At 37.6% G+C, this 23,098-nt stretch overlaps 1 protein-coding gene across 2 annotated transcripts in view; it reads left to right on the top strand.

Annotated features, from left to right (window-relative positions):
- The window catches only part of USP25 (ubiquitin specific peptidase 25), an 87,597-nt gene that overhangs the window by 59,254 nt on the left and 5,245 nt on the right, over positions 1–23,098 (top strand). Inside the window, exons 12-23 of one of the 2 annotated variants that reach the window (XM_066340662.1) lie at positions 554–649; positions 945–1,106; positions 3,482–3,690; positions 3,898–3,968; positions 7,408–7,636; positions 8,883–9,080; positions 9,971–10,110; positions 12,841–12,954; positions 14,765–14,860; positions 18,198–18,376; positions 19,127–19,205; positions 21,005–21,084. In XM_066340662.1, coding sequence (XP_066196759.1) covers positions 554–649; positions 945–1,106; positions 3,482–3,690; positions 3,898–3,968; positions 7,408–7,636; positions 8,883–9,080; positions 9,971–10,110; positions 12,841–12,954; positions 14,765–14,860; positions 18,198–18,376; positions 19,127–19,205; positions 21,005–21,084 — 1,653 coding nt within the window. The remainder of the gene's footprint in view (positions 1–553; positions 650–944; positions 1,107–3,481; positions 3,691–3,897; positions 3,969–7,407; positions 7,637–8,882; positions 9,081–9,970; positions 10,111–12,840; positions 12,955–14,764; positions 14,861–18,197; positions 18,377–19,126; positions 19,206–21,004; positions 21,085–23,098) is intronic. The other variant, XM_066340663.1, reaches the window with a different exon arrangement.

A 23,098-nucleotide genomic window follows, 5' to 3' on the forward strand; every position in this document is an offset into this window, starting at 1 on the left:
ACTGCTGCTTTGTGTCAAAAACCTCTTTCATTTATTGCTAGGTACTTGTGTACACAGGCAAAATACTCTGAAAAATCACACCGTTTATGGGTCCACTTGGGAAAGAGGGTGACAAGTTGGATATTTCGTGGTGTTCCAGATACTCTTCAAACATGCAGCGAATTCTCAGCATGAATGCATGCAGTTTCTCTGTAGAGCAGAAATACCAGGATGACTTTCAGTTATCTGCTGAATGTTATTTGTGAACCTAAATAATGAAACAGGGGTATTGCTATGTGGTTGCCACTTAAACTGCTTACTTTGGAATCTCTCTGATAGTGGCTTTCTAATACATGTTTGTCATCCATGGTATCAACAGAGCTTTTGACACTGGGGAAAAAGCATCTTCTGAAAGTGGTGGAAAGAAAGGCTTATTTTCTTCTCAGTTCTGTTTTAGTGCTGAGTATGTTGTAGGTTTTAGAGGGTGAGTTGTTATGGCTGATGGAGACAGACCTCAGTTTCACTGTTGGGATACTATGGGCTGACACTGCTTTCCAAATTTCATGTTTTACAGGTATATGCACAAAAACAGAGAAATAACAAGAATTAAACGAGATGAAATCAAGAGACTCAAAGAGTACCTCACAGTTTTACAACAGAGACTAGAACGGTACTATAGATAACTGTGTAAATGCAAATAATGTTATGGGCTACATAGAATAACTCTTTGCAATTATACACTTTGTGTATAGTTATTTACCTGAGATTTCCTTTCTATATCTCTTTTCTTTTACCCTTTCATTGGAAGCTATGTTGTAAGAGTGGTAATTCTGATTCATGAAACATGCTAGAAATGTTTGCTTTAATTAATTGTAGTCAATCCTTTTTTTTTTTTTTCCCTTTTTTTTTTTCTTTTTTTTTGTGTGTCTGTGAGTCATGGCATTAATACGTTTTGTGGTTAACAGATATTTAAGCTATGGTTCTGGTCCTAAACGATTCCCCTTGGTAGATGTCCTGCAGTATGCCCTGGAGTTTGCCTCCAGCAAGCCAGTGTGCACGTCCCCCGTGGATGACCTGGGTGCCAGTGCCCCCGCCAGCAGCACCCTGCCACCACAGATCCCCCCCAGGTAAGGGCAGAGGCCAGAGCAAACCAGCCTCTGGGAGACAGTTCAGCTGCTTTGTTCACCAGACCAATAAACCTGGGCATCTCCGGAGGGGTGTACTGTAAAGTTTCTGCTCATTTCTTTCAGGCTTAAATAAACAAAAATGTTAATAACCCAGGTTTGTCTCATGCACTTACAAAAACGTTTTCACAAGGAGATTACCATTTTTAAGCCCAATTCCATCTGCAATTCTAAATAGACAGAAGATTCTGGTGAGGTCATTGATTCCCATGTGTATTGTTTAAGAATCTGAATTGGGCAATGTGTATGTGCTGCATAGCATCAAGGTTTCTGGTGTGCAATTTATCTGTTACTATTGCCTGGGAGCTAAGCTCCTTTCTGCCATGCAGTTTGCATATCTTACCAAATTTGTCAGAAACCTAAATAATCTGACTTCTTAAATGCAGAGTAGCTAAAGTACCAGAGAGATAAATGTCCAATAATGTTTTTCTCCCTATTTAAACTAATAACTCAATAGAGGGGTTTGAGTCGTATGCTCAGTCAGTTTGTAGATGACGCCCAGCAGAAAACAATCTGGGGGTGGTGGTCAACAGTGGCTGAACATGAGCCATCTCCCAAGTGGCCAAGAAGGCCAGTGGCACCTGGCCTGGACCAGCAGTGGTGTGGCAGCAGGACCAGGGATTGTCACCTGTGCTGGGCACTGCTGAGGCCACACCTCAATCCTGTGTTCAGCTTTGGGTTCCTGACTGCAAGAAGGACACTGAGATGCTGGAGCATGTCCAGGGAAGGGAACAGAGCTGGGGAAGGGTCTGGAGCACGAGTCTTATGAGGAGCAGCTGAGGGAGCTGGGGGGACTCAGGCTGGAGAAAAGGAGGCTCAAGGGAGACCTTAGCACTTTGTACAACTGCCTGACAGGAGGGTGCAGCCAGATGGGAGCCAGCCTCTTCTCCCAGGAAACAAGTGACAGGACAGAAGGAAATGGCCTCAAGGTGCACTAGAGGAGGTTTAGATTGGATACTAAGAAATACTTTTTTCACAGAAGGAGTTGTCAAATGTTAGAACAGGCTGCCCAGGGCAGTCATTCCTGGAGGTGTTTAAAATATGTGCAGATGTGGCACTGAGGGGCGTGGTTTAGTGTGGACATGGCAGTGCTGGGTTAATGGTTGGGTATGATTGTCTTAGAAGTTGTCTCCTAAACCTAAATAATTCTATGATTATAGAGTATAACTTTGGATAAGCGGACACTAACAGTTTATATAACATAGCTTTGTATATTGTATTTGGACAGTAGGGTTCTGTCTCCTGGGTCAGTCAAAACTGTTAAATTTGTTGTTCAGAGAAGTGAAGTACATGGATCTAAAAAGGCTTTAAAAAGATTTCCAGTGCCTTCCTGGATTTCTGCTTGTCAGCAGAAATCGTGATGATTGATAAGAGAAGACAAACTTTTAAAAGTTACTATTGCTTGCATGAAATGCAGTATTAAAAGTAATAAACTGCTCAAACTCTTGTATAGGAAGTTTGTTCTGTAGAAATGTAAGTATTGTGGGGTTTTTTGTCCATCTGTAGAAACGCCACAGCATGTTATATGGAGTGACATTTTCAGCTCTTAATGTTCTCAGAACTTTCTAAACTCCTGAAGAATCCAAGTTCCTCAGGCTGTATCATGATGCTGTACAAAAAGGAAAGATTCAGTGGCATATTTTCATATTCTTCCTATGCCATGTAATTATTTAGAGGTGATCTTGTTGATTGGAAGGGAAAAATCTGTAACAAGTCTTCATTTCTAGTATCCTGCTGCTCTTGCAGAATTCTCCTAAGATGACTGCTTTGCAGTTCGAGTTAGAGAGGTTTAGAACAAATTTAGATCAGTTGGTAGTGCATTTCCAGTGTGGCATGAATATCAGATGTCCCTTCATTATTACTGTTCAGCTCACCTGAGTTGTAGGTAGGACATGAGAAAAAGTATATCTGCTAGGCATAAGACACATGAAGGAAGTTATTCCACTGAGAGTTTGTGCTTATTGGATTTTACAGTCATTGGCTACAAGAGAAACTGCTGTGATTTGTCTCTGCCATTTGGCTATAAGTGTTTCAAACCACAGTTTTTTTATGTGTATGACATGATGTGAAATTATTCAGTAGTGTTTCACATAAAGCAAACTTTGTTGTTGTGCTAATGTGTAATACACCACAAAGCTTTCAGAATTTAAATACTAATTCCATGTTGCTATTGTAGTTACCTGTTTTAGATTGCACTTTAGGAAATTGTTACCTTTAAAATGCCCATTTTCAGATGAAAAGCTTATCTTTATGGTGTAACTTTTAGTCTGTCTGTGTGATGATTCAATTTTTACATTTCATGTTTTGAATGAATGCAGCACAATAGAGCAGCAGGGGCCTTCCTCATCAGATGTCCCAAGCACATCTCCTGTTCAAAGATCAGTAATACATAAACCATTCACGCAATCACGGATTCCCCCTGACCTGCCAATGCATCCAGCACCAAGGCACATCACAGAGGAGGAGCTGTCAGTCCTGGAGGGCTGTTTGCATCGCTGGAGGACTGAAGTAGAGAATGACACAAGAGGTAATGTCACGCACTGGGGAGTGCTTTGGCTGGAGGCAAGGATATGTGCATGTGGGGGAAATCTTTCCTCCAAAAAGTTTAGTGTTTGGTGTGTAGATAGATGTAGCACGTGTGAAATGCACTCCTGTTTGGCTTTTGGTGAGATAAAGATGTAGTCATAGGCAATTATACAGCTTTGTGGAAGATTCTTTCTTCTCTGCCTTTCAGATTTACAAGAAAGTATATCTAGGATACATCGGACAATTGAATTGATGTACTCTGACAAAACCATGGTCCAAGTAAGTACAGTTTTGGCATGAGATAATTGAAAATAGATCCTTTTTGGTACTTTTTGAAAGCTCTTAGATGCCTGAAAACAGAGCAAGTATACCACAATTATGTAGTGTTTTGAGAAGTTTCATTGGAAAATCATAATGGGTTTTGTAAGCCCTTGAGTTGTGCACAGTCAGGTGAAAGGCAGCATTACAGTATTTTACAGGTGACATGCTAAAATTTAGGGAACTGTGATGAAAAGCCCAAGTAATGCTCTATCTCTGATCCCCTTTTTTCACCTGAATGCAGATTCACACAACAAAATTTTCTTGCCCTGATTTGCCCATATTGCTCAGTAACCTTTAGCCTTTAAGGTGGTGAAGCATTAGAACACAGGAAAGTACTATTTACTTTGCTGCTTAGTGCCACTGTATATTGCAACTTCCGTGCTAATGCATGGAAATTCCAGGCTCCTGATTTTGATTTGTAGTTAATCCCAGTGAGTGGTTTTGTTGCTATTGGCTTGGTTTTTTTGGTTTTGTTTTTGTTGTTTGATTTTTTTGTTGTTGTTTGATTTTTATTTTTTTTTAACTTTGTCTAGGTTAGGTATCAGTCACAACTTTGATTATTAGTCTAAGCTGTCTTCTAGCAGAATCTCATTCTGTGTGATCTGAACAGTGTTTTTAGAATGCTTTACTGTGGAGTTGTGGCTCCTCTGCCGTTTCCTATATTCACATACTCATGTTCTCTCACTCTGACAGGTTTTAAGGTTAAGGATTACTTCCTCTGTTACTTTCTGTTAGTAAAAAGAACTATTTTCATTCCAAGTAAGATCTGTTCAGCTTACAGTTTTCCTTGAGGTATGTTTTCATTTTGTACATGGCTTCTAATAGTTGCTGGCAGCTGAACTCTGATGTTAAGGATTTCAGGTGGATTTGCCTAGATGACTTCCTTTAGCTTGCTATTAGCAGGCACTTTTTTTCCTTAATACTTGTGTTACATATAACAAGAAGGCCACAGGCTACATCTGACAGTAAAATTAATTAAATTGGTAACTTCCATCTGAATAGTCTACCTGTGCTGGCTTAGGTGTTACAGGAGGAAATACTTCTGGGTAGCAAAGATACTAGTCAGCTGTCATTACAAATGAAAAAAAGAGATTACTTAGTAAAACACAAAGTAGGTGCTGAAGCCATCTGAAATCACAGGCTGGAAGGGAAGCTGCCCTACTGCAGCTCAGCTCCTTTATCCCTGTGGCTATTTTGGCACAATAGGAAGGAGGCAGGTGTGCAGAATGTCTACTTTGCTCTGCCTACCTCTGTCTCTGGGTGATTTGATAGCTGGGGATATTGCCCCATTCCCTGGGAGCAGTTTCACAGTGTTGATGTTTCCCACTGCACAATACAATTGCAGGATTGCAGTCTTGAAGTCGAGTTCTGGGCACATAAAACTAGACACCTTTTTAAGACACACGTATAATGTTTGCAGGCTGCTTCCTAGTGTATTTATGAACTATCTGAGGAGCTCTTTGTCTTCTCCTTTTGTCTTTTCAGATTCTAAGGAGATGCAGTAGTCCATAAAACCTTTGTTAAATTGTTGTGTGAAATACATTCTCAAAATCTTTGTTTCATTCGTTTATTTCCTATCTTCTGTGAACTTGCTGTTGGGAAAGAGACACAACTGTTCTTTCTTGGATATAGCAGCTTTGACACAAATGTTCTGTAGCTACATGTGATGGGGTTGGTCAAACTTCACTCCTGCTTCACAAGTACTAAGTGTAAACTAAGAAGTTTAATGCCACTTCTGTTTATGTTGCCTTGTGCTATTAATTATTGCTATAATAGCTTATCACAAGAGATGCCTGTTGGCACTGAACTCACCTATCCCCTGGTCGAACACCTCTGTGGGGAACTTTCCTGAAAACTCAGTGTGGGTGACTGACAGCTGCTTCTCCTGACTTGGAGGAAAGGGTGGGGGACCCTTAAGCTGACCCAGTTAGCATAGGTTTTAAATAAAACGATTTAAATTCAATGGGGATTTTTAGTTCCTGATTTTAGTGTAAGAAAATTTTGTTTTGACAAAGTCTAAAGAGACACATTTTTTTAAATGTGATCTGCATACGTTTTTGTGCATATACAGAGGCTTGCAGTGATTTTAAGGATGACTGCAAGCCTGTGCATATGCACAAAAGCTTTTACGGCTTTTACATTGGTTTAATAACAGATGTTAAAAACCTCAGAACATTCAGATTTAAGAACTTGCCAGGATTTCTTCTGTGTACACTTGTGTTTGGGAGATTTAGAGTGAGGTTTGGTCTCTGGAATGGCTGTTTGATCCCAGCTGCTGTGCACTCTCCAGTTCAAGAGGAGCTGCAAAATCTCCAGCACTTGCATATAGCCTGGAAGAGAATGATCAGGTTAAAAATAACTTCAAGGAGTTTCTCCAGCCACATTTGTGTGTGTATTTACGAGTGTTGCAGTACTCAAACGATATTTGTGAAAAATACTGAGTACACCTTGAGTTAGAGACTGTTTATCTTCTGTCCACATTGTGACACCAGTACAGGCTGGTTTTGGGGCTTTTCATACCAGCTGAGCTGTTGTCATTGAGGCACTCTATGAATTAATAGGGAAGCTCAGCTTTCTCTTTTATGGTGCATGTGCTATTCCACTAGGTTAAAACGAGTCAATCACGAAGATGTTTTCAAAAGATTTTTAAGTAAAGAAGAACTCGTTCATTCTGCTTCTCTCTCTCCTTCAGTTTCCCATTGTTCTTACTGGTTGGTTTACAGATGTAGCTTGGAATTCATTTTACACCAGTCCTGGAAACTGCTATTGTCCTTTGCCTCAGGAGGAGGAGAGGACCTTTTCAGGTCTTCCATGCTTTATTTAGCTTTTCCTGATACAGTAAAAATACTGGAAAACAGTTATATTCCTATTCTGATGTAGAAATCCTATTTTTGTGTAACTGAAGAAGATATTAATTTAAATCAATTCTTTTACTGTCACACATAAAGTACTGAGTTTATTACATTGAATTTGCACATGCCTTTCCAGCCTTTTTGAAAGGCTCTCCAGGTCGGAATTGAAGCAAATCATAGACAGTCAAGGCTGGCTTATTTGAGGGTTTTTTGGCAGATACAATGAGGGTAGGAATATTAAGGAAATAAGAAAAGAGGATGGGTGGCACTAAAGACAGCAGAGTAGACATTTGTCATGCACTGATATTTTTATGATCTCCTGTAACTAGTAGTGGTAAGTAACATAGTTCCAAGTCCTTATGCTTAGTGGGTTACTAGTTTTACTGATACTTTTTTCTCCGTGTTGTGTTTTGATCCTGATTAACTTTATTTCATTTATTTCAATTACTTCTATTTCATGTAGCACTTATTGCTGGCATACAGTAGGAACTAAATGTGTCAAGGAGGGTTTGACATTTATTTTCTGTTTTGTTTTTTTTTTTAAGGTTCCTTATAGGTTGCATGCTGTCTTAGTTCATGAGGGTCAAGCGAATGCAGGACACTACTGGGCATATATTTATGACCACCACCAGAACAGATGGATGAAATATAATGATATTTCTGTGACAAAGTCAACTTGGGAAGAGTTGGAACGGGACTCTTTTGGTGGCTACAGGAATGCCAGTGCATATTGTTTAATGTATATCAATGACAAGGAGCAGTACTTGATACAAGGTAATGTTATCAACACAGATTCTGCATGATGTAGAATAGCTGAATACATTGGCAAAGCAAACTTCTTTCAGGTGGATTTCCAGATTTTTGACGTGTTTTTGATAGTTATTGAAAGTTTTATTCCTGCTCCTGTTTGGTTTTGTGTGTGGAACAATTGCTGTTCAACTTACAGATCATTAAAGATAATGCCAGTGTTTCAGCATTATTAAGATAAAAGAACCAAACTGTTTGCTGATTTGTAAATATTTTAGAGAAGGGATTGGAGAATTTTGGAGGGTTTATCTCAAGATTAGAAGAGAAGTATGGCAATACAGAAATGAGCCTTTTGACATTAAAATCCTCATGTAGATGCTTTTTCCCCCCCTAAGCTTCAGAGCCCTGATACACTCTACTGGAGCGTAGAAACTTGAAAGCTTATGCAGTAAATGGAAATGTGAATAACTTAGCCCTACCAACCACACATCAAACCTAAGTAATACATGGGCTGGGTAATTTTTTTCAGGTCATGGAGGAGTATGCAGCTGTAAGGCTTTGTATGGAAGTGTTTAAAGAGAGGACAAAGATCTCTTAGCACAAAGTTTTTGATAATGGTAGAGACCTCTCTGTGAGAATGTCCAGAGATTCAGTAGAAGGTCATGGAAAATATTCGAGTTCCTGTTTTTTCATAGGGCAGAAGGCTCAAGTGCTCATTTGTTCAGTTTTTAAATGAGAGCCAATATCCTTGACATTCCTAGGTTGCCAGGTTTGTGGTGCATTTGCAGCCACAAGGTGTTTGGGCCCTGTAGGCTGCCTGTGCCATTCCAGTTAAATCTTGGGCCTGCTCACTGTGGGACAATTACTGCTTGTGGATCTGCTGGGATCTGGGAGACCTCTGCAGAGACCATTCTCAAGTCAAAAGGAAGATAACTCAGTTTAGCTGGTGTTCTTATCAGCTGGGTTTCTGAATTCCTGTAGGTCCATTCTCTCACTCTCCTTTCCCTTTTCTCCTGGGAAGTTCAGTTGTGTCCAGCTCTCTGTGGCAGTAATAAAGTCAAACAATGATGGGTATTTTGTGAGTATTGTCTGAATGCTCACAAAGTGTGTTCAACAGATAGTAAACCCAGTTACAACTAATAGAGTTTTGGGGGTTTGGTGTTACACTGTACATTTCTGGTAATTCACTTGGGGATATTTGTTGAACATACTTTCTACTTTCTTTTATCCTCTTCTTTCTTTTTTCTGAAACTTATATTTTATGTTACCACAGAGGAGTTTAACAAAGAAACGGGGCAGATCCTTGTTGGAATGGACACGCTGCCTTCTGATCTAAGGGATTATGTCAAGGAAGACAATAAACGTTTTGAAAAAGAACTTGAAGAGTGGGATGCAGAACTTGCTCAGAAAGCACAACAGGAGAAACTGTTATCTCAGATACCCAGGGCACCAGCACCCTCACCTGCTCCAGGTTTGCTGCTTCTACCTGTTTGAAAAGAGAGTAGGACCAAAAGTCTGATTATAAAGAGCTGCCAGGATTTTGGTAACATCCACCTTTTGCTCGTTTGCAGTAGGCTGTGTATGTTATGTGAAAGATGACATGATGAATTTTCTGTCCAGATGTTCTCATTACTGAATTTGGGTCCTAATGATGGAGCATAATTTCTCATAACTACATATGACTGCAAAACGAGCGTAAGAAGTGCAGTGATTTAATGGCATTATTTGTTTTGCAAACTCTACAGAGTTGCTTCATCTTCTGTTATGTTTTGAGTTCACAAACACTTTGAGGTTCATACTATTTATTTTGTTAGTAATGGAAAGTACAATATGAATGCTTAGTCTGCCAAAATCTGGGTTCATCTTGTAAAGGAGTGTAAGACACTATACTAATCAATTTATTGCTTTCAAGTGGAGGAGACTGAGATCTCCTTTAAGGCAGAAAAATACAATGTGATTATTATTTTACAACAGAAAAATAAATCTTGCACTCAAGTGGCTGGAGATCATTCTGTGTGTTGAATCTGTGTCCCATAGAAACTCCAGCTAGGATCTCACCTTTGTTCTCAGTCATCCTTGATGATTGATTGTTGAACACACTTCACTCAAGAGCCTTAATTGATCTATAGACAGGACAGGTCTGTTGTTCCTAATATAAAATCAGGGATCCATTTGTAGGGAAGTGCTTAAATGGCATGAGATGCAGACTGCTTTAAAGTTGTGTTTGTGAATTGTGTGTCCTATCCTGTATTTTCTGTGTGTTTACCTTATCTATGAGACAGTGATTCAAATAAAACAAATCCATTTAAAATTCATGCTTATGTTAACACACAAAATTGTTTTCTTATTTCTGTCACTAAGTTCAAGCAGGAGAACCAGAGTATTTAGAGCAGCCATCAAGAACTGATATTTCAAAGCACTTAAAAGAAGATTCTGTACAAGCAATCAATAAAGCTTTAGCTGAACAAGAAGATAGAGGTCCAGAAGCTATAATGGATACGGTGAGGACATTTTGAAGCTTGAAGTACTTCTTTTGCTTTTATTTTGCAAGTTAAAATGATAAAAAGAAAAACTGATAAAAGGGTGTGAGTCTGGAAACTTTGAACTGAAAATTGCTTTTTCTTCAGGGACTGTCCAACACTGAAGTCCATCCAGAAACTATGTACAAGGGTAATGGGTGTAGTGCCAAAAAAATTACTAAGATAGGTGTTCTCTATGAGATTAAAGTGCTTGTCAGGAGTACAGCATATTGTTCAAATTACTATCAGTTGTTTGTGCCCACCATCTTTTTAAAATGTTAGATGATCTCATATACTTTTGAGGAGTAAACATTGACAGTCCATGTAAAAGACATGAAAAATATTGCTTTAGACATTCAGGTTTTTATCTGGGAAATATAAGAATATGATTGAGTTCCTTTGACAGACCTGTGGAAATTAATGTAGCTTTCAAAAATAAGGAGTTTTTCAACAGTTTTCTATAGCTTTAATGCAGATTCACAACTTGACGAAAGTCTCTTTTTTTTGTGATTCATAGGACACCTATATTAGCTTAAAATGTCTATAATAATCAGTGTTGAGTGTTTCTGTTTTCACTTGGTACAAAGTATACTAAGAGGAATAGGACAGGAACTATTTTATGGGTTATTAATGGAAGTAATATTTGATTTCTTTTTTTCTTTCAGCTAATATTTTTTTTTCCTTCCCCATAAGTATGTAGGTAAATGACAAATGTGTTTGCCACAAAACTTAGTGCCATTCAAACAATATATGCACCTGCCTTGGAACTATATCCATAAATGTACAGTATGGCTTCCTTAGGTGACCCTAGTAACCACTGAGGATAGGGAAAGTTTAGATCTGTTCAAAATGCTTCACAAGATCAGGTGTGAATCCTCATTAAACAGAAGCAATCTGGCCCCAGATACTTTACAATCTTTGAAAATTATGTCACAGTTTGTTGGCACCCTGTTGACCTGCTGGGTTTTTACCCCTCCTGTGGTGTCAGGAGGGCAGGGAAGCACACTTCCTCTGCTAAACTGAAATCAAAGCTAACAGGGAAACTCATCCAACCCTGGATGAAAAATGCTCTGCCACTAAAGCCTTGGGCTGCTGCATATTGGTCTTCTTTGAGTTCTCAGAACAGCTTAGTGGAGGCTGTTCAGTACATGTTACTCCAGCTGAAAAGAGGTCTATGGAGGTATCAAAATGCATGATAAAATGTCTTTGATAAGGCTGTTCTCCTTCCAGGGTTTGTGGACACCATCTCAGTGAGATGTGAAAAAATCTTAGACTTTTTTCCATGGATCAAGTGTTGTAGTTCAGGATAATGGCACTTGGCACAGTGATCAGCCTTGGGACTTCACACGACTGTGATTAGGGAACACCACAATCTGTATAATGAGACAAAAGAGAAAAAAAAAAAAAAAAAAAGCAAACATTATTTAGAAATAAATGTACTTCAGCTGTTAAAATGTCAAGTCAATTTCTAGTTCATCTGAAGGTGCACTGTTAATATTTAAAAGCTGTTCTCTGTATCCCCAAATTTCACTTATGCAGAACTGTGCTTCCTTCTCAGTATTATCAGCATGCTTTCTAATTATTCTGCTTCCATATGCATTCGGACATGCAGACATATATTCCATTACTTCACTTTTTGTTTGTCCACTTTTAAAAGAAGGAAAGCCAACATCAGCACCTGTTAACAGGTTTGTAGGTTATTCACCACATGTTCATTTGGTCCATTTTATGCCTTTTGATCCTTTTTTTTCTGCCCTCTGCATAACTTTCCTTTGTATTTATACAGTATTGAGTGTAAATAGATACTGAGTATGTTTTTGGACTCTTTGTTAAAAGGTGAGGCTATTGATAGCCTCAAAGTTGCAGAACAAATAGCATAGCACTTTGAGTCAAGATTTAAGTTCTGCAAATGTTGCAAACTGCCTATTATTCAGTGATAGACCATAGGAGCCAAGATTTGTCTTCATTGCTGTTTAAAAAAAACTTAGTTTAACATACCAAGAATTTGGATAACTAGGATAATCTTCTCCTGGTTTTGTTTAATGACTCTTCTAAAAAATCAGCCAGTTGAATGATTGAATCAGTTGAATCAGCCAGTAATGCTCCTTTAAATATTCTTTAAACTATCTTGGTTGTTAGAGGCTTTTTTCTGTATTTTTTTCTCTCAGAGCATTGGGAAATGTTAGCTTTTATTTTGTTTCTATCCTTTAGTATGACTTCATCAGTTATCTTTTAGGTCTAGATGATCTTTTAGGTCCTTTCCTAAACTGTTCTGATATTTTATGATAAACTTAGTAATTGTGGGGTGAAATGTACAAAAAATGATGGTTCACAGACATCCTTTGCCAAGTAACTTAAATTTGTAGTGGATATTAGATTGTAATACTGGTATACTAACTTCTAAAGATAGAACAGGTGAATAAAGAGTGAATGAAATCATTTTAGCAATTATGGCTTGTAATCTTAATTTGTTATGGTTAGTAATTTTAATATGTACTACTTAAAAAACTCTAAGCATCACTTATATTCTCTGATTAGATACAGTCTCTGAATTTTTTCAGAATTTCAACAGGGGATGACATCATTGTACTAGATCAGCCTGTCAGTTTGTCTCTCTCTATAATTTTACTGTATTTTCTGATGATTATGATGATTATTCTTTTTTTTGTCTTTTTCCCCCAAACATGTACTGATCATGGTTTTCTTCTGCAGAGCTCTGATAATGCCCCAGCTCAAGCAGCTCCTACCCAGCGAGTGGTAGAGGTGGCGATCCCTGATGTAGGGACTTTTGTCATTGAGTCAGAGGAGGGGGGTTATGACGATGAGGTACCTCTGATTGCAGTTGTGTGCACCACTCCTCCCTGGTGCTTCTTTGTGCTGCCTGATGAGAGGTTTTGGCATGTTGGCACACTGTGACACCTAACAGAGCTCTCTGCAAAACTAAATGCTGAGTGATCTGCAGTCTTTAACAATGTCGTAGTTTGTCGTGAAATATGGAAGGAAAACACTACAAACTATACTTGGGCACGCTTTGCATGGTACCATGGACACTGGAGGTGTATTTGTCTCTTCAGCTGTGGAGGTTGAATGTTTGTGTTAGGCCAGGTAGCTTTCCAAATGCTGGTGATAGACTGCACACTGCTGCATTGTTGAAAAGGTGCCAGGACACTGAGAGGTATTCTTAATGTTTGTGTCATTTCTTGTCAGTCCAGTAAAGCTAATGCTCTTATTTGTCAAGGTGTTAAGATTTTCAGGCTTTGGGCATTAAATTAGCCATGGAAATAACCTGCAACTGATATGGCTGGTAGAACTGAATCTTGTAAATCTTAAAAATAATTCAGACTTGGGGTGTTACATGTACCTGCTGCTACTTGAGGAATAATTGAAAGGCCCATTTTTTTTCTGAGAGACGTTGTTTTTTGCTGCCCAGTTTCATTAGTAGAAAGCAACTGCTGGTCATCAAACTGCCCTCCCTTGTCACTGTTTAGTCCACATTTATTTTGGTTGGGAATAGTGTTGGTGCAGCCTGTATTCTCCCAGGTCTGAACAGAGGTTCTTGGGGGGGCTTTAGCTTCCTTAGGCAAATGGATATTTCAGGACATTCTGCCCTGGAAGTACGATGATCAGTTAAAACTGAGGGTGGGGTGGGGAATGGTTTAATTTACATCATCACACCAAGTTTAGATTCTCACAGATGTGTAGCCTCCACCTTGAAACCTCATATAATGACCTGCTTGTTTATTTGTTTTTGCTTTAGTCCCCATGCTATTGTCTTTCTAGAGGATAACTTTCTTGCCTATTTCTCTGTTCATTTTGTGAGTGTATTAACTTTTTTTAAATTTTTTTAATGTTTGGGAGACTTGCAAGCAGTTTAAGGTCCTTCATAGTTTGTTATTGCTGCACCACCAATCCCTTGGGCAGGGAGAGAGAGGGAGTGTTTTCCTTTGCTTACAGATAAAAAAGGAGGAAGGTTTTTCTTAGTAGCTTGAGTATATCAAATTGTGTTTAATTGGCGTGGATAGCAGTGTGAGATGTCTTGTGTTTAGCTTGGTGTTTGTTAATTGTTTTAGGTTTGATGTTTAAGAAATTATCTGCAGATGCTTCAGGGATTGATTGCATTTGCAGCAGCAAGTCCCCTAAATTTGACCTTAAAATATGCATAAAATACAGTGATGTCATTTACTGTGGTTTTAATGCAGTATATCTGAAGTGTGATTGGATGATTTTTCTACTTGAAACCTTTTTTTTTTTTTTTTTTTTTTTTTTTTTAAAATTAAAATCCTTAGATGGCCATGGCTAGCACTCATTCAGGGTGCAGTTTCTGCTTGGTACTAATGCTGAACTGTGCATGTTCCTTTTCTGCAAAGTTTGGTCCATGTAACTTTTTTGACACTTTTTTTTAACTTTTTTTTCTTTTTTTGTAAGGTTCCTTTTATGTTGTTACAATAAAACTATATATACACATGCCATGATTTGATTTGCAGAATATTCTCACCAGATCTGTATTGAAATGTGCCACATCAATGTATGCATGCATGAAGTTGCTTTTTCATCTTGCATGAGACTAAAAGCATATTGAATTTAGTCATTAAAATATTAATTATTCAAAACTTTTACCTTAAATCCCTTGTGGCAGGTCATGCTGACCCCGAACATGCAAGGTATTATCATGGCTATAGGTAAAGCCAGGAATGTTTATGACAGGTGTGGGCCAGAAGCAGGGTTCTTTAAGGTACAACTTTTTCTCCTCTGACTTTTCCTGTTAGATATACTCCTCCCTCTACCCCTTTCTGTATAGAAAGTCTTTTACAGCCTTTATAAATCCTTGTCTATATCAGTCCCTCATTTAGATATTTCTCCCTTGAAAAACAGACAGATATTTGCCCCGTTGATATCAGTAGCTTATGTACCTTTCTGCATTTTAGTTTTTTAATGATAGTAGTGAGTAACATAATAGTAACATGAAACCTAGATGTGGAATCCATAAAAGTATATGGGTTTTTTCTCCTTTTAGTAATAAAACCCATGCCTTTGCTAGACTGTGGGACATGATGATTTTTTTTACTCAGGGACTTTTAGTCATTTGTTATTTATTTCAAAGAGACCTTCTTGGTTTGCACTCCTTAAAAGATTTTTAATAAATTTAAATTTTTGCTTCTGTGTTACTGCACAAAGGTGTCAATACTATTTATTTGAGCAGTTTTTTATTACTGGGAATTAGACATTGGACTTTTTATGGTAATTAGTCTTCACTGTGACACCAGATTTAAAAATGTGTTCATTTTCTTAAGTACATGAACTTCTGAGCACTTTTAGCTCGTGGCCTTTTGAATTTTCAGGGTATTAGAAGGGGAATAGCTTTAACATGATGTAAAATGTAAAATCCTTTCAAATGTGATTTGGAGAGGAGAAAGAAGTTTCTTGCTTGTCGTTGAGCAGTGATCTGTTTTCTACTTAATTGTTACGGTATACTTCCACTACAAGAAATTCCAAAAGCCACAAAACCCCCAAATGAGCAAACAAACAACACTAACATCACCAACAAAAAGTTCTGCAACCCCTTGGTAAGGAAATTGAAACCTCATGAGTGGGTTGGTTGGTGTGTTTGTGTGTTTGCATGGGTGTTCGAAATGGATACTTAGAGAAGGGTTATAACCATAAAGTATTTGCAGGGCTGTCTCTGTTAACTGTGCCTGATCTCAGGGAAAGGAGAGACACCTGCCATAGCCTCTGTTCAGTGAAACTGGGTTTGTTTGGGATTCAGTGGATAGTTGCCCCCCCTTTTTTTTTTTCTCCTCCACATTTATTAATGAAAACCTGTAATTTTTTTTAAGTTGAATAAAAAGTCCTCATTTAATCAAATCACTCCTTACCAAAAAGTTCAATTCTGTCTAATTATATTTGTTAATATGAAGGGTGTTTTGATAATTTTAAAACAGAAACATATTTGAAAATAAAACTATATTTAATGCTTTAGAGTTATCAAAACAATGCTCGGTTGAAATGATTTTCAGTCTTTAATTTTGAATCCTTAAACATTTAGATTTCACGGGGGCAGAATGTCTTTGAGTGAGAAAATATTATGACATCAAGTAGAAAACCTTCCTTACTTATTTTCTGCTGAATCATGTTTGCAATAGCTTAGCAGAGGTGAAACATGGTTCATTTTGAAGGAATACATTAGTATGAATGGATGCAGATGAAGTGAGGTTGTTTGGGAATAAAATTTTTGTTTTGGGATGCATCAGATGACATCTCACATTTTCCCATAACTTACTCTAAAAGCTTCTATGATATCTTTGAATACTGTTACTGTGTTCTTTAAGTGTTTGGTTTTGATTAAATTAGTGTTTTCAGAAAATTGGGAGGGTTCTATGTCTTTGTTTTAATGTTACTCAGGTGAATCTCCATTGGCGTGGGACATTGTTACTGCCAAGCTTTCACTCCCCCTCTAGATCTCAGTTTTAAGACATGACTAACAGTCAGATATTTTTTGGTCAGTGATCTCTTCAAATCATTGTTCTTTAACCTTTATAGACAACTCCTTGCAGAATGTTTCCTTTAAGATCTTTATATAACATTCTCAGTGAGAAAAATTTTTTTCTGTCCTTTTTTTCTGGGTAGAGGAATAGTAGGTTTTTTTCATTTTGTCAAATATTTCTGAATTTGTAGAATACCACACTATTTTAAAAAATATTATAAAAATACAGGGGTTGTGTTGCATTTTTTCCTGTTTCTAAGTAATTATATAAAAAGTTAAATGTCTAATAGCAATTTTCCTTTCCTGCCTCAATAAACAAGGTTTAATTGTTAGCCATGTTGACTTGCTAATGGTTGAACTTCTGATGGAAAGTAATAGAAACTCGGTGGCTTCTGCCATTTATAATGTTGTCCTAAACATCCTTTTTAATGGCTATGCAATTCATGAGTATTTAAAGATATTGATGCAGAACATCCTCCTAAGTTTTAAAGGTCTCAGCATGCTCTGTGTTGAAACCTGTATGATTATTACCCTATATGTTTAGTCCTGAGGCAAAATGTGTTATTAGCAGAGGATGGGAGCCCAAATTTCTGATAATTAAATGTCAGGTATTACATCATAAAGGTGTTGAAGATACTGTGGTGTTTTTTTTTTTGTGGGGTTTTTTTTTGGTTGTGTGTTTTTTGTGGGGTTTTTTGTTGTTGGGTTGTGGAGGGGATTTTTTGTGACTGCTATGGTGCTTTATTTTGTGCATACATTGTATGGAAACTTTACTAATGTGTTAGGAAACCATCTGATAAACCTCCCTGTTTTCAGAGGGAATTTATGGAATGTTTGTTAACATTTGTCACCATTTTTCTAATTCTTTTTCTTGTTGCTCCTGTTCATGCCATATAGTTTTAGTGAATGAAATCTAATGAACATATCAAATGATGTTCATAAAAAACCTAATGTGCTGGCAAAGCTGGAAAAGTAAATGATTCAGATGACCTCTAAAATTTCTCTAAAATATTCAGTGTGGCTGCATCCTGCCTTACAGAGCAATACTGTTGATATTGAATTATTATTTTCTTCAGATATCCTATCATTTGTTTTTGACTGAAAGGCATATTTCATTCCCACTAAGTATTTTCCAGATCATACATGTTCACTAAACTTTCTGGAGGGTATTTTTTTATTCACGTTTTTGCATTTAACCATGTATTAGAGGTACTTTTTTAACCTTATGACACTTCAGAAAATTTCTTAAGGTCAAGAGAAATCTTATACTTGTCTTGGGCTTAAAGAAACCTCTTTAAGGATTGGATAAATCTCCTCTCAGGGAGACATAGCAAAGGATTGGAACTACTTTAGTAGGGAAGGTTTACTTGGGATTTTGTCAGGCTTAACTGGTGAGAGAAAGTACCAACTTGACAATTTATCTGTGGTTTTGTTGCTTTTCATTTTAAAAGCCTAGTTTAGACTTCTTAGAAGGGTGGTCTGTGGAACTGTTAAAAAATTAAAGTGTCTCATAAAGTGTCTCGTGTCTGTGGTGTTTTGAGTTAAAAGCCAGAAGGAATTAACATCTATTTTTTTTTAAATCATGTAGGCAATTAAATTGGAATACACACGTCTGCTAAAATTAGCCCAGGAAGATCCACCACCCGAATGTGATTATCGTTTGCGTCATGCAATTGTTTACTTCATCCAAAACCAGGCACCAAAGAAGATAATTGAGAGAACATTACTGGAGCAGTTTGGAGATCACAATCTCAGCTTTGATGAAAGGTAATAAGATCTGCACATCTCATTTCCTGTGTTCATGAATGTTCTCTGATGTGTGGAAACACCCCTTCATATCTGACTGTGTTTGGCTTTATCTCCAAGTTAATAGTTTGCAAGTTCACTTTGTAAAACAGAAAATTTTTATAAAAATCCCTGTTAAAAGAGTAATTAAGAAATTGAGTTTCTACTCATTTAAGTAGAAATGCTCAGTGTTCATAATTCTGCACTTAGATTTCTGTAACTTCTTTCACTGTGTTTCCTCAATGCCCTGAAAGCCAGCAGTAGAGATCAAAGCCTTTCCAAGTGGGTCAGTGACTGGCTTGAGAGCAGGACAATGTCTCTCTTCCACTCCAAATTCCATCTACTTACTTAAATAAATAGGTAAATTAAAAGGTAGAAAACAGTCTTATTTCTGTGTAGGGAATAATCTCCTAAACTTCTGCAAAGTAACTGTCAGGGAGTTTCAAACTATCTGAAATTTAAAATTAAAAGAAAGACCGAGCAATGTGACAATATAGTGAAATAAAAGAAATAATCCTTTAAATAGCACAGGCCTCCATCACACATACTTCAAAAGTATGCCTTTCCTGCTGATTATACCATGCATAATAAAAAGTACAATTTCCATGGCATTTTCATACTGGTTTGCATAAGGCTGTAGCTCATACTGTTTGAGGCTCCTGTCTTTATAAGGATAATATCCTCTGTGAATTTGCAGTAATATTTCATGACTTTTTTATTGCTTTTTGTAAGGTGCCGTAACATAATGAAGGTTGCTCAAGCCAAACTTGAGATGATAAAGCCAGATGAAGTAAACATGGAGGAATATGAGGTCAGTATTTCCTACACTTTAAATTAAGTTGTAATGTGAAATAGTTATCAGTAAAGCTCAATTTCATCTTCACAAATTTGTTCTTGTCTCAGACTGAGAAGTTAAAACTGGCTATTTATTTAAAGTCCCCTTATTTGTCCAAAGACTGCTCTTGAGCTAAAGCTGTCTTTTCCACATCTGTAATTCCAATGTTTGAGCCATAAATGAGTGTCAGGTTGGAATCTGTCCTTACTTTGTTAACGAGGCTTGACGTCACTAACAATATTTTGTAATTTATCACCACATGAGCCACATGGCTTTTTCCAGGCAGACACAACTGGCAGGGAAGGAGGAGAGTGGTCTGTGTCCAGCCTTGCTCATCTTGAGAGCTGCACAGCAGGCACAGTCCCATTTGTGCTTTTTCCTCCAGCCATCTCTGCAGCCATTCCCATTTTCTTATGAGCAGCAGATTCTTTTCTTTGCCAAGATCATGCATAACCAGCTTATGCATTTATTTTTTCCTCCTGTGTTGTTTAGAAAAACTTGGAGGGAAAGTGAGAGTGGATCTTGGACATTAAATAATCATGACTAATAGTTGCTAAAATAATTCAAGTCACATTTAAAGCTAAGCTTGTAGCTGATTTTCCAGCATCAGTTTCAAATCTGAGTAATACTGTTCATTAAGATCTCTGAACAGTGGGTATTTATGTCCTGGGCAGATTCCAGTGCACTACCTATACCTCCTTGTTGTGCGTTAGGTTCAAACAGTTTGATCAGGAGGATAATGGGAGTAATCTTTCCCTTCCAAATCCAATGAAAAATATTTTAATTGCCACTTCTCATTACCAGGTTTAGGACCTACAGTAGTAGGTAATGCTACTGCATTACAGTGTGCCTCCCTAGTCACTGATAGGGAAGAACACTCAGAGTGGTATTTTACTTGCATTTTCTTGGCTGTGCAGGGCTCAGCTTTTTACCGTTTTCTGAATGATGCTGCACAGAGAGAACAAACAATTCTGGATTTAGCTCTAAGAGTGGGGAATGGGGATATCTTCTGCTCCTCTGCAGAAAAGTGCCCCTTTTTAGCTCCTGCAATAGGCATTTGTGGGTTTCTCCCTAGATTGTGTCAGTCCAGGATAGTGAGTTTGAATTTTATGGATGCTTTCTCAAGCTCTTTCTGTTGAATCTGCTAGTGGCTGTGTCTTATGGTGTGCAGTCCCCCATTTTATCTTTAATACACAATTGAAAGTCAGCAGTTAACCCTCTGTAGAGAAAGTGCCTTTCTCACCTGGAGCATTTACCTGTCAAGTGACCCAGGAGTCACTTGATATAAATGGTGATGCAGTAAGATAAATATTCTGCTCCAGCAGCAGCAGCTCATCTGAGCTGCATTTTGGGTTTTTTGTAGCACTTCCCATGTAAAGTATTCAGGCTTTTTCTATGTCATACTTGTATTGAAAATTAAGCTTAATATCTGGCATATGTAAAAAGCTTTCCAACACTTTCTGGGTAATGTAGGGAAGAAAAAAACATCATCTCATATAATTTAACCTGTGGTTCTCCAAAGATGCTTTGTGTTCCTTTCAAATGGTAATAGGTTCTGGAAGAATAATCTCGTCTAGAAATGTTTAAGACATTTAAGACTTTTATTGAGGGAGGGTGGATTCAGGTGGACTTTCCACATATGCAAGCCTACTGGCATCCTTAGTACTTACTGTCACTATTGGACACTAAATTTAAGTTGGGGGTGGTGTGTTTAAAAAAGTAAATTATATTTCATTTTTGTGGATGAAGTTCTGTTTACCCTTTCTTACATGCAGAGATGGCATCAAGACTATAGACATTTCAGGGAAACAACCATGTTTCTCATGGTAGGATTGGAGTTTTTCCAAAAAAAGAGGTAAGTGGTAGTATAGAACTCAAATGTAGTAGAACAATGTGAGGGCAAAATGTAATATTGATAAGTAAAGCTATTTTTTTAAATCAAGAAGTGTTTAATGTATTCTTCATTTCAGATAAGCATTTATTTGGTCTACTAATACCTTCAGTCTTGTGTCTTCCTATTTTTAATTTCCATTTCCAATCTCTTATCAAACCATGGGTTCTTTTCAGAGCACCCTCTACATGCGCCCCTGTTCTTCCTTCTCTTCTATTCTTAAGTGCTCACCCACTCAGCCATGAAAATCCTCTTTCTCTGGCACCACCTGTGCAAATATATTATCTGCTTTCATCAGCAGACACAATTAGTTAAGTCCATCTCTTTCCTGCTTTTTGACTGAGTCTTCCCAATGATGCAGTTTTACCTTCTTCATTAGTCTGAGCTAAATCTCCAGCTATGGTGGGCTCTGAAGGTCAGGAAAACAGTTTCTCTCAAATATGTTTTATCATGCATAGCTGTCATAGTTGCAGCTGATTGTCCTTAACTCCATGGTGATTCATTCCCTTCTCTCTTTGAACCAAGTCAGAAATTGTGCCTGTATAAAAGGGGTGACATTTATGTTCTTAATTCAAAACAGCTCAAATTTATTCTGATCTACACATACAACAAAAATGGTGATTACAGTATAAATGTAGTCAATCACTGATTTTTCACATAAAAACAATAGGTAGGAAATTTATTGCAGGAGTCAAATTTAATTCTTTGTCTCTGTGTTGTGTAGTAAATTGCTCCATATTTCTCATCTTGTATCTTCCCAAAAAAGAAAGGCCCCAAACAATACAGGAAAATTGATTGCAAAAGACACAGCCTTGCCTTTGTGACATGATACATCTTTTTATACTGGCTAACACAATGAGCCCAGAGTCTTGGATTGTCTTTGGTTTACCACCATGTAATAAACAGTGTATTTACTAATAATCTAAATTGAAATATGCTACGCTGTTGGTCTTAAACAGTTTGTGTACAGAGGTTAGTCAGAAGATTGCCTGGCTTATTTGAAAAACAAACACCCCAGTGTTGCTTCGTTCCTTAAAGAGGCAAAAATGTCAGAGGCATTGGTGTGGTTTATAGGTACCCCTTCATGCACTCTCTTAAGATTGCAGGCAGGGGTGAAACATCTTCAAGTCCTTGGCACTGGGACTCCAGAGTCACACCTTCAATTGTAAAGTACCAATGTTTTCAAGAAATTCCTTCCTGCCATAACATATTCTGGCTATGCCACGGAGGAGAGAGAGAAGCACAGGTTTCTGCTGTGTGCTAAACTAAGTTCTCTGTTATTTACAATAAATTGCAGAATTAGGGTGAAGTGTTTGTTAGAAACATCTTCATAATTCAGAAAAAGCATCTTTGTAATTTAGAAAACAAGACTATTATCACCCATCTTTAATATGGATCAGAAATAAAAGGTACCGTTTCAGAAGTGCTTCACAAAGTGTTTGATACAAAAGCAGTAGGACTAAAGTATAGTAGTGGGTGAGTGAAATCTGGGTATCCAGTGACCTGCTCCAAAGGCATCTTGTGCAGAAATGTACCTGTGTTTCAGCTTCAGGTTGCCAAAGGACTGAGATTTACTGAGTTTCAGCTTCAGGTTGCCAAAGGACTGAGATTTACTGAGGTTCCCACCTTGCACACCTGAGAGAGCAATGGTACCATCCTTACACTGGAAATGAGACAATGCTGATCCCTGTCAGTTCATTTAACACTAAAATCATACAAACATAATTTAAAAGATATTCATGAAAGGATAGACTTTTGTAATAGAAATACAGTCTTCATTAGTAGGATTGTCTTGAGGCTTTTTTTTCCCCTGCAAACCCACCTCTCTGTTGACAAACTTTTCTTAGCTTCAATAGCACTAAGTGATAGCAGCACTCAATGTCTTGATGGAGCCAAAAGTCGACCTTTATTCAAGTATTTATTTCTTTAATTGTAAGGTATTGAACAAGCACAAAGATCAACATTTAGGTAGTTTGGT

Source organism: Sylvia atricapilla, chromosome 2 (genome assembly GCF_009819655.1).
Source record: "Sylvia atricapilla isolate bSylAtr1 chromosome 2, bSylAtr1.pri, whole genome shotgun sequence".
NCBI lineage: Eukaryota > Metazoa > Chordata > Aves > Passeriformes > Sylviidae > Sylvia > Sylvia atricapilla.